This window comes from Athene cunicularia, assembly GCF_003259725.1.
Source record: "Athene cunicularia isolate RWA chromosome 5 unlocalized genomic scaffold, athCun1 chr5_part2, whole genome shotgun sequence".
In the NCBI taxonomy this organism is placed as follows: Eukaryota; Metazoa; Chordata; class Aves; order Strigiformes; family Strigidae; genus Athene; species Athene cunicularia.
The window spans coordinates 9,983,772-9,996,025 of record NW_020799102.1 but is presented as its reverse complement, the minus strand read 5'-3'; the positions used below and the strand labels follow the sequence as shown (position 1 = coordinate 9,996,025).

Below are 12,254 nucleotides of genomic sequence, written 5' to 3'. Positions count from 1 at the left end.
TCAAGCTTCTACAGCTGGTCAAAATAAATGACAGAATACAAAAGCATTAAAAAAGATCCTGAAGCAGCTAAACTAAAAATACCTTTAGATTATCTTTAAGACTTATCTTTTATATTTGGAGTCATACCTGTACAAAATTGCATAAAAGGGGTGAATTACAACAGTTTGCTTGTTTCTCACAAATAAATAAATCAATCTTCTTCAGGTAAAAGCAAAGTCTAAGGTTCACAATATTTTCTGCAGTAGTATTTGCAAACAGGAGACTATTTAATTCACCCACATGGTAAGCACTGGATCAAGAAAATTCTTATCCAACCGAAGAACAGCTTTAGCTTGGATCAATGAAAATAACCTCCCATATTCCTCTCCTATGAGTCTAACTGCTGATAATGGCAGTTTGCTATTACCTCAGAAGAATACAATATAAAATAGAAGACATTTGGGAGAGCATGTCTTCTACAGATAAATGAAGTCACACTCCCTTTCTTTGTACCACCCTCTTCACCTGCTTCAACATCCTTATCTTCAGGTCAGTTGCATTAGCCATGTGTTTACTATCTGATTCACATCAAACAGGAACAGAAGTATTTTGGGGAGCAGAACTCTCTCAAGTAATACACCAAACCAGCAACACTATCCCAGTCAACTAATTCAGTGTTTTGACAAGTTAGAGCTAACATTTACTGTTCAGTACCTCCAGAGCCAAACTTATGAGCTGTTTTACCACCTCAGGTGAAGAGTGTGTGGTTTTTTTTCCTCCCGCTACAAACAGTTTCAGACAACTTTAGCTACTTGAAACATCTACCCTTTCACAAACACATACTTTTAGAAGGTATTCCATTGCTGAGGACTTGGCTTTTACTGCTCAAAGTCATAAATAATTTTCAGCTGCTCACTGGAGAAAAGTGTTTCTTGTCCTCTCAAAACTTATGGTAAGTTTCTGTACTTGAAGATGGATAGACTTTAAAGATCATAGTAATATCTTATATATGGCAAGAATAACAAGCTTGTATTCTCAAATGGTCATGGGAAAAAGCATTAGAATGCTACCAAAAAGTGGTATGAGAGAAAGCTTTAATCCAAATACTAACATACAAGTGCTTCTGGAACTGGTCAGATCACTTATGAATTGGTCATACATACATTTCACAATTCAAGTCTTATGTAGACAGTTGCAGGCAATGAGAAAACTAGTTACTCACTGTTTCTTCTCATTCATGTCCCATGCTTCAAGTATTCGTTCTATTAATTGGCACTTAAGGAAGAGCTACCAAAAAAGCAAAATGTACTTAGCAGCAAAGTGGAACACTGTTATGCATTTTACAGTTGATTTTTAACAAATACTAAAGCCTTACAAGACAACTAGTTTCAGGTTCAGGATAAACACGTTCATTAAAGGGTTTAAAGTTCAGGAGCAGCAGTCCTATCCCAACCAGAAACCTAAAAACTAATCCTACATTAATTATGCTTCTCTTTTTAGATGCTGAGTTGTAGTAGCATTAAGCTACAGAAATAACAATTTTAATTGCTAAAAATAAACTTCAAGGAAAATAAATATTTGCAGCTCTGCACACATGCTCAATTTGGGGCAGCAGGAATCTTCTGTGCACTTTCAGGTTTAAGCACCCTGAACTGACATTTTAAGAAAAAACACAGAAAAATATTCCTGTTCATTCTATACATAAAGTAAAATTGGGACATATTTTATGTAAAAATAACTGCTACAATAGCCTGGAGACTGCAAAATTCAAGAGATCCCCAAAACCCCACAACTTACATGTTTCAGTAAGAGATTGTCCCCAGTGGAATCCTGATCTGTAATTGTGCCATTTTCTGTGCTTTCAAGAGGACTTGCAAGAATCAATGCAATACAGATTTCTACTTGAGTATGCAAAAAGTTATTCCATGTATACTTAAAGAACATGTCCTGCAATACAAATTCAACAAGGTTTACATAAACCAAAGTCTTTTCATTAAACATAACCAGCAGTCTCACCCTAGCAAGTCACTTAAATGACTACACTAGGGCAAATTATTTAAGTTTAACAATAAGTATTATTGTGCAAGAGAAAATTTGTGACCTATAAAAAAGCCAATTCTTGTGCTTGGTATTATCTGAACACAAGGACTATCACATTGGATCAGAACAAAAACTCAACTGTAACTGGATTTATCCCGGGGGTAACCAATAATGCACTTTCAGAGAACAAAGACAGGGAAGAATGACACTCCCCACTTACATTCTTTCTGCTAGCTGCAACCCAGAGAGTCCCAGAGTCAGAGTTGTTACTTACAACCTTAGTAGACCTTGACAGATTTTTCTTCGTGTTTAACCTCCTAGCATCTACAACACAGTTTAATGTGATCCTCACTTCAGAGAGACTCCTTACAAATTCGTATCTACCTGTTTTGAAGCTGTCATCTACTAATTTCATTCTTCTGTTACAGAAGGATACCTCAGATAATCTAGATGCAGTCCAAGATTATCAAACACCTTACACAAGATAGACAAATACTGAGGTTGAGATACAATAATCAGTGCTCATTTAGTCATGTTTCTGGTTCTCCTCATTTTCCTCTTCACATAGGAAAGATTTTTTTCAAGCTCTATGTCAGTTATGTTAGACTACTTCTTACCATAAAACTCAAGTGATTGCTGTCACCGGTAAAATTAGTTATGGAGATATGTGCACTGACTGGAACAGTATTAAACAACTGAAGTCTCATTCAAAATACAGGTGAAGAAACCTCCAATTTTCCTTCAGCCATCCTAAACTAACAGCATCCTCCCATAAAGATGTGCTACTGGAACCAATTACTTATTCCTAACAGTCAAGTCTGCATTTTAAAGCATGTGTTGTTTCAGCAAACAGCATGAAGCACCAAGAAGTTTATACAGCTTAATTACTTTTTTCCTTATGTAAAACCTGCAACAGAAAAGCATGTTCGAACCTCACTGAATTTGGTTTACATGATAATCTACTAATAGGAACATGCAAGTTGTCCTTAGACAACGTATCTAGGAAAAACCTTAGTTACAGTGAAGTTAGCTATTTGTATACAAGTTGGCACCTGTCACCCAAGCTGTGCGGAGAAATTGCTATGAAAATATTACAAACATATCTGTATTAGTTAGTTGAAGGACTTTAGATTAAACCAATATGTGGCAAAGAAACTACACCAAGTTTGCAACTGCCTGCTTAGAAGCAGAAGTTTACATATTGTATTCAGAAACTGTAGTATAAATTCTAGCATGTTTTACTAGTTATTTAACTGATACCAACATTAGAAGTTTTTGGTCATCCTAAACACAAAGAATATATCCTGCTACAGTTGAAATACGAGTTAGGAAGTACTCAAAGTACACATTCCACATCAACTCACTGACTCACCTCTTGCTAACCAACTGTCTGTTGTGCAAGATCTTGCTTTCAGATCTTTGAAAGTGTATGAGCTACCAAGAGTAACTGTCCCTTTACAGGGCAGTGCTGAGATATCATTTGGTGTGTCATATATTACTAAGAGAGGAAAAATGGTTTTGAGGGAACAACTTGGGAAAGGAAAACAGGAGGGAAGCTTTGAACATGGCTGAAAATTTAAGAACATATAGATGAAAAAAAAAGCTTAAAGAAAACTACTTCATATGTTTATGAAGGTGTAGAGAATAAGCACCATTCAAGGGATCAGAGGAGAATGCAGATTTCAGACAGATTAATTTAATAGTAAAATCCAATACTAAAAGTTCTTAAACAGTGCAATAGAAGCCACAACACAAACAGGTTAAAAAGTTAGGCTGGAAAATATACTACAAATTGTCTGGTTTTTTTTCTGTCACTGCAGATAAGATCTTAATAGCAACGCATAAAAATAAAGGTGGCAGCATAAAGTTCTTACCAGTATTACTCCTATGCTGTTAAGCTCTATAAGCTCCTGATTCACACTGCTTGTATTAGTCTGCAAAAGGCTAGATATTAATCTAATCACATTTAAACGCGTGTTTCCCACAGGTGGATCCAACACACCCCAGGTTGTCTTCATGACACTTTTCTGAAAAAGGTACATACATAAAACCCATTAAAATATCTATTAAAAGGCATCAATGACAGTAGTGCTTAAAAATATATACAATTGGTCCTTGAGCAATTGCAGAAAACCAGTTTTTATTTCTGAACACTACAGCATATTTTAACTCCATAGACAAGCAGCACTGAAAACAGCCACATGAAACCAATGGTATTGTAAAACTTGTTTGTTAACTACAGACAGGATCTGAAAGCAGAAGTATTCTACCCAATCTTGAAAGGAATTAGGAGGAACTTCCTAGGAAATGTTTCTCACTGGTTAATATATGTACAGTTATAGTCTACATCATTACAATACATACCAGCTACGTGGACAGTCTCTGTCTCTGAATACTTTACAATGCCTCCACAACCCTAACTTCATATACTTGAAAAGAATTTCATTAAACAACAAGCTTCTCTGGTGTCTTATTCTAATATCATACATGAAACAAGCTCCATCTGTAGTCTTTGAAGGACTTCCAACACAGCAAGAATCTCTTTTGATACACTAATGGGTTCTTGTATTACAGTCATAAGCTTCATGATTCTTACATTGAAATTTTAGCTGGTTGACAAAACAGAATTGTTGTCATACAGTTAAGTGCTATCCAGCAAGAAAAACCTGGTGTTAGCTACCGTAAGAGCTAAAAATCCAGTAGCAAATACACAACAAGCAGAGGACATCATCATGAAAGTGTTTTCCTTTCTTCAGTCACAAACATGTTTTGACAAGACCACTATTGCCTTCTGCAACACCAGATGCTGTTTCTGCCCAACCAGCGCCACCCCTGCATCAGAAAAGATGACTGACATCCTGATAGTTCATTTAGTCTGTTCCTCATAGAAGGCAAAAATCTAAGGATGCTCATTTAACTAGTGCTCAAAATGAGCAACCAATTCAGTAACTTCACTAGATGAATTATTCAAATGAGAAGTGTGTCCAATCATCAGAAAATACACAAGTATTTTATGTGAGCCTGCATCTACTGTAATAGAGACTTTTATCTTGCCATGATGTTGCAATAAAGATAAGACAGTTTCTTTGCATTTTATTACTATTTCTGCATTTGGAAATCTTGAGGTCTCATCTTCTCCAAGCTAAATTAAACTTTCACACTACCCTGACAGCCTCTCCCCCAGTCTGGTATTTTATACACCTCCAGTCTTCACTTTCACTTTGGCCCACAGTTCCTTCTCTCTTAAGGACTGTGGCACCCAGTTCAGGGTGCAGTGGTCTGTCTGAAATTCTGCTAGTGAAAATTTCAGTGGAAAAATATAAATGGATCATAAGTAAAGCCCCTAGCTGTATATCTCATATTTATCTTTTGCAATAGCATGACATAGAGAAGTTGCTTAAATCAGTTAAAAAGCCCAAATAATTTAAACATGCCTGGAATGCAGGGTGCATGCCATGGAGCTGGTCTACTTGGTCCTGGGCAAGTCTAGAGAAACTGTGCAGGCCTCATGTGGGCCATGCCAGAGTTCCAAACAACTGAAGCATCTATAGTCTGTGTTTCCTATCCGGCTAGGATTTCCAAGCAGAAAACAGGACCCACCTTGAGAATATATAGCAAATCTCTTTTCATTGCTTTCAGAAAGCAGCAACTGCTTCAAGGCTATTCTGACAATTAAACAAAGTTTAAGCTGGAAAAGCATATCAATTAGCACAACACATTGGGGCTCAGGGGCAGCAATAATGAATAGCAAAGTTCACAACAGGCTGGAAAGAAGCCTGGGCAGTTGCCCATAAGTTGTCAAACTGGGTTTTGTTTGCTATTATAACCTGGCTAAAACAGTGACACAGTGACAGTCTTGTTTCAATTAGTTTGGTAACACAAGGTTTCACTTACTTTTGGAGGCTCAAGTAGGAGTTCATGGAAGGATGAAAGTCGTGCTTTTATGGCTTCTAAAACACTTTTGTTGACTGAGTATGTTGAATTGCTCATGCCTGGAGGACAGATCTCTATATGGCCTTCAAACCTAAACACACAAGCAAAAATCTAGTAATTAGTACCAAAACTAGTGGTAAAACATCTTTAAGGTATCATTTTGAGAGTGTCACAGTTCTGAAGGCACGTGAAAAGAACAAAGAGGCAAGTAAAAACATAAGGTTAGAAATATAAATTAAGTGTGAAGTAATGGTTGAACAAGATTTCTCCAAACACCAGCCCTAGTATTTTTAGGTTTATTGTGCTTGAAGTCTCAAATATGGTTTTGAGATTAAACATTACAACTGTTCTATTTCCTCTTTTGAGGCAGACAGAGAGCTTCACTCATATACCCTGAAGAACACAAACAAGTTGAACATACCAGAGAGATCTGTTAACTGGTTTCTCTAAGTGAAGTTGTAATAAAATGCCAAGTAACTTTTTAAAAATACCCACACACTGCACTGTGCATCCAGAAGCAAATTGATGAAATGTAATTAGCCTGATCTGTCAAGCTTAAATTACCTTCTAGAAAAAAAACACAGAAAGACCAGTCACTTAGTGGAAGTGTAGTAAAGCCAGCTGCAAGCACTTGGATCGTCCTTTTACTTCTCCAGTAACAGGCCATGGAAATGGTTCAGTCGTAAGTACATGGAAGACACTATTGCTGAACAGTAGTTTAGTTAAATTATGCATGCATAATTTAAGTGAAATAAGAACACTTACGTCTGTCGCCTTGTCTCAAGTAAGGTCAATAGTATTTGGATTGCACTGACTATTGCAGATTCATTTTTTTCTTTATGAAAAATATTAGACAGCAGCTGCTCTATGATTTCTCGTCTGAAAATAAAAGCATTGTCATCAGATGTAACACTACTTCAGGATACAGCTGTTAACAGAAGCAGATACTTGTAAAATGAATAAGAGGATAATAAAAAGAAAACTCAGCTATTTCAAGCTAGCAGGTACAATCACTTCCATCCTCACTGCCCAAGTCATTTTCCTATTCCTTCCATTGCTTGTTTTCTGATACTACAACCAACTATAAAAAGGATGTTTTCAACCAGATCAAAAACCTGATTAAGCTTGCCATAACAGCCACACAAAACTAAACGTATAAGCAGCAAAAGAAAGAAGGGAATACAGGACACACTTTCCTGGCAGAAACACACACTTAGATTAACTTAAAACAAGTAACAGATCAAAGCCAAAGTCTCCCATGTATACTCTGCACAGCATCAAGCTGACCTTCATGTATTTGATCCCACGAACTTCAGCAATGCAGGAAATATTTTAATGAGACAAAAGCCCCCCAAGGAAGTCCTCCAGGTGGGCTCTGCTTACTTGCCAAGTTACTTGAGACAGAGGACAGGTAGCCAGGAAAATTTACCTGAAAAGCAGAGCTTGCCACTTCTAGAGGTTTTAAAGGTCAAAAGTTTAATCTGTGGTTTTATACAAACCAAAAATAAAATCAGAAATGCAGCAAACAACTTACTTCTCTAAACTTGCAAGCAGTGGATCTGGTTCTGAACTGTTCTGTACTTGTAACATCTGGTCTCTGCTTAGACGAATAATTTCACAGAGTGACTGTGATGCATTTGAATGCCTCTGAAACAGAAAAACATAGCTTTTCACTACAAGAGTAATACATGCTGGACTGTAATTCTTCAAGTAAACAAGGTGAAAGGGTCAATTTGAACAAGAGTCTCTCTTGCCTGAATGTGTTTTGGGTAATAGCTTTATGCCATAACTAAATGTTAACAAGGCAAAAAAAAGTTATAAGGCATTAGACAAGAAGAAAAAACCCACACGCCCTCCCTCAAATGACCCCACTTAAATACTGAAATCAGCTTACTGAGAAAAGCAAGCAGAAAACAGTAAAACTAAAAGTTCTAACACTATGTTGTACAGCAACTTGCGGAACAGATAAACCCAGAAGTGTCAGACCTAATACTTACATCTTCATCTTGAGATGGATGCACAATTTCCACAAGCCGCTGGATAATTCTCTCCTCATTTAGCCACTGTAAAAGTGTTTGTGGGTGTTAGTAAGAATGGGATCCAAGTGATTAAATTAAAATGAAATTAAAAGTAGTCATTTGACAATTATCATGAATCATACTGTCAATACTTCTAAATAAGAACTAACAATACTTCAGATAAAAGAAAAAAAGTAAAATCTGTGTTTCTGAGCAACTATAAAAAAAGAAAGCCTTAGGCATATTTTTTTAAATAAACCTTCTGTTGTCAAAAGAAGTGTTCAGTAAGGTCCAAAACATTAATTATAACTGCATCTGGCAGTTTTAAGTTAGATATTAAAGACCAGCGGAAGAGATGAGCCACTCAAGTTCTAGGTTGTCCCCATGAGCGCTGTGACTCCACCAGAAAAGCACTGGCAGCTCCAAGCAAAAAAAAAAAACCAACACATGCATCTAATTTCAGCACATTTAAGAAATAAACTTAGTAAAACCAAGAGAAGATAAGACATCTTACAGTTCACATATACAACACAAAAATCCTTGGAGACATTTTACTTACATTTAACACTTCTTGCCGGGGCTGTGGAGGTTCTATGCAAGTCAGTAGCCTGAGCAACAAGTCCATTATAGCAGAGGTCCCTATGTGCTTAATAACGAGGTCTACAAAATCGTGTTTCCTCTTTAAAAAATCCACAATCTATAAATTAAGAAGAAGCTTACACTTGCTAATCTGTATTTTACATGATAAATTACAAAAACTAGTTTTAGTTTCTCTTACCAAGTGGAGAAAATGAGAAACACTTAAAAGCTTGCAGCACAAGGCAAGATAAAATACACACATGCAGAGTAGCGAAAGTGGCAGAGAACAGATCCATACTATATACAGTGTGTCTTGGGCCTCCTCTCAAGTCCAACTTGCTGACCATAAACTACTTAGAATCCAATGCACACTCAGCTTTCCTTTTCTGCATTAATTACTCTCATTCCTGCTTAGTGAGCAGAGCTCAACATACAAACATCATACAAACACAGAGCTTGGTAAATTAAAGATACAAAAACGGAGTCACAAACCTCCTTAGCTCTGGTGAGAGCCAGTCATTGCAGCTGCTTGCAGTATTGGGCCATATGAACACAAAGTACAACATTTCTGAACAAGGGCTCCAAAGGTCTCTCACACTGTTCTATAACAATTCTTCACACCAAATCAGACCCACTCCCACTGATTCAATTCACTTATCTTCACCTCTAACAGCAATTCATGAAAATATCAAAGCATAAAATACTAAGTTAAGCCAAAAGATAAGCACTCACACACTGATGATTCAAATAGCTCAGGCAAATCTGAACCAAATACATCTCGCTCATCCAGAAATATTTTTTAATCCTAAGCATAAAAAGTATCTTCAGATAGTATGGGCAATTGAATGCTCTTTTCTGACTACTGCTAGCCCTCAAATGTCTAGTCTTAGAGCAGCATTGCTGAGTATTACAACTTTATTAGAGCAGTTGTTCAACTGAAGAGCTTGTAAATATTTACCTGTTCTGGTTTTCTGCTTATAAGAATACTTAGCACCTTGCTGAAGAAACTGGCCAGTAAAGGGTTTAAAGGAGATTCATTTAAGAGGAAGCTGTACAGTTTCATAAGTAAGGATTCTTCTTCCCCCAGCCTATCATTGATCTGTGAGACATCTGATGTAAGCAGCTCACATGATATGTTTGGATATCTGAGGAAAAGGAAAAAAAAAAAGTTACCCTTCACTCATTCTTCAAAGCTGTCATACTTCCAGCTCAGATCCTGGTAAGGCATCTAACCAAGTTTTCAAGCAGGGTTGGTCTGCACTATTTAAAGTAAACTACTGCAAGATAACATAACTACACATTCAGCCTTGCATTTAAGAAATGGACTATTCTGTTATTCGGTAGCCACAGGACAAGATCGATGGTTAAAACCATCTTTTCAAATACTGATCTCTCATTTCAGAAGCCACTATTTTGAAGGGAAAAAAGTTAGTTACCAAGAAATTAGGCAGACTGATAGTACTGGACTAATACTGGGGAGGGAGTCGTATGTTTACACCTTTCTATTATAACAGGGATTATATTAAAAAGGTCAAAAGGAATAGCTTCAGGACTTTTATATATTTATTTACATATATATATATATATATATATATATATATAAAAATTATGTAGAAAGTCAGTAAACTAGTTGAAGTTTGACAAAGTCTACAAAACTAGGTAGTACTGCTTCATGACAGAGTCACAAGTACAGCTCAGAACACTGAGTAATTAAACTAAGAGGCCATAAAGACCAGCGATTTCTTGCATTTGACAGTACTATCTCCCACTCACATTAAAGGTAATTTTGACAGCATCAGCCATTTAAAGTTTCTAAGTGAAATATACTTCAATTTTAAACTCTACTAGAAACACTTACAGGAAGCTTGGTTTACCAGAAATGGTGAAGTGCTGTAACTAGGAGTGTAGCTTATTTCACTTTTTTCTTTTTTTTAACATACTGTTTTAAGAAAAAAAGCAGCTTTCTACATAGGCAACTCTAAAATAGGCCAAAAATTGCAGAAGTGCTTTTATACAAATTGCTAGGTTGACTTTCAAGTTTGAACCTTCTCAGCAAGCTAGCTGAAGTCACAGCCATACCCAATTTTTACACTTCTAGCTCTACAAAGGAAGACATCAGCAATTAGACATTAAGTACATTCTTTCAAGGAGTGCTACAAACCTTCTAATAAGCATCTTCAAAACATCTTACTAATAATCAACAAAACAAAGGTAAACACTTTAATGAAAAACTCTATTTGGGTACTAAACTATTTTCTTAATAATCACAAGATTCTTCATGTGAGTTCTATTTTGTTTTTTTATAAGCCTCCTTTGAACAGCAATTGATTTTGGAAGCATTTGTGGATAAGAACTTCCCATTTGAAAAATATGCAAATATTAGAATGATTTATTTAAAAGTTTTACGAAGTCCCTTGAAAACAAACTTACTCCTAAGATACCAATATTGTACTACACACTAGCATACAAGGATATAAAACACACTATCAAATTAACTGGATTAAGCTACCCCTCTTTCCACCTTCCCAAGTCTCCCCCACTCCCAAAAGTTTTCCTACTTATATCGAATTTTTTCATCCATGTCTTGAGGTGGCTCTTCGATAATAAATGAAACTAAGTCTTCTAAACATTCTGACTTCAGTAGAAACTCTATAAGTTTGCGATTCTGAGCCTTGCACTCTTGCAGTACATCCTCTTCATCCATTAATTCCTTCAGTGTCACATCTTCTCTCTCTAGAAGTGTATCTATGTGGGATGATGAATGGAGATCAAATTTCCAAAACATGCTGGTCTGGGTAAGAAGAATGTACACAAAGCATTAAGTTTACAAATATATTTAAGCAGTATTTGCAGTAACACTTCATAGTAGTGTTTCATAGCTTCTAACCCCAAAGGTACCTGCATGCATAGAAACATTCTAGAATTCAAATGAGATACAACAGTAAATGCTGACAATCAAAAGCTACAAAAATCAGGCTTGATTAAAGATGACTGAATGCTCCATAGTAGTTTTTGTAACTTTAGCAATAGCCAGTATTCTAACATTTAAAGTCAAGCCACTCCAGGATTTTACTTACATGAAAAGAACATGCTAATCTGCATTAAAAAAATAGGATGTTTGGTTTTCAATGTATTGAATTTGCTCTTCTCAATTTTTAACCTATGCACCAAGTCTCAGATTCAGAACAACTTGCTCAGCAATTAATAGAGCTAAGACAAGATAAAACAGGCACTGCATAAATGCACTAGAGTACCACCCCTACTGCTGTAGAAGACATCTATAAAAGCGGATGAATTATAATAATTTCAACTTGCAGGCAGCACACAAAGTGCTGGAGCTAATTTCAACACAGGACCTACTCTCTTACTGTACCTCACTCCACAAACTTGACACAGGAGGAAGAACAAGGGACAATAAAATATGCAAACACGTGAAAGGGCAGCAGCCTCAACCACTAAAACATTGTAAAAAAGGCTGTAACAGAAATGTCTAAGGATGAGCAACTTCACCTTTCCTTATAAAATGCTTTGGCACCTCCGTGTTAATTCTATTGCTTTAGGACACCTTACAAGAAGTGGCTACTAACACAACTGTGCTATCAGAAAAGAGTACTTCAGTCTATGATAGATCCAATAAACTATTGCCTTCACCTCTCACCAAGCCCTCTACAAGCATTTGTGCTCCATTCACCCCACCCCCCCAC

General features: G+C 36.4%; 1 protein-coding gene across 9 annotated transcripts in view; it reads right to left on the bottom strand.

The window, feature by feature from the left end:
- PPP6R3 (protein phosphatase 6 regulatory subunit 3) overlaps window positions 1-12,254 on the bottom strand; it is a 54,635-nt gene that overhangs the window by 32,133 nt on the left and 10,248 nt on the right. For all 9 annotated transcript variants that reach the window (XR_003398614.1, XM_026850584.1, XM_026850586.1 and 6 more), the window contains 10 exons: window positions 11,109-11,341; window positions 9,509-9,695; window positions 8,531-8,668; window positions 7,951-8,016; window positions 7,488-7,600; window positions 6,719-6,832; window positions 5,915-6,044; window positions 3,895-4,047; window positions 1,778-1,927; window positions 1,203-1,267 (listed from right to left, as the gene is read on the bottom strand). Coding sequence is in view for 8 of the 9 variants with exons in the window: in XM_026850584.1 (XP_026706385.1) it covers window positions 1,203-1,267; window positions 1,778-1,927; window positions 3,895-4,047; window positions 5,915-6,044; window positions 6,719-6,832; window positions 7,488-7,600; window positions 7,951-8,016; window positions 8,531-8,668; window positions 9,509-9,695; window positions 11,109-11,341 (1,349 nt within the window). In the remaining variant the exon portion in view is untranslated. The remainder of the gene's footprint in view (window positions 1-1,202; window positions 1,268-1,777; window positions 1,928-3,894; window positions 4,048-5,914; window positions 6,045-6,718; window positions 6,833-7,487; window positions 7,601-7,950; window positions 8,017-8,530; window positions 8,669-9,508; window positions 9,696-11,108; window positions 11,342-12,254) is intronic.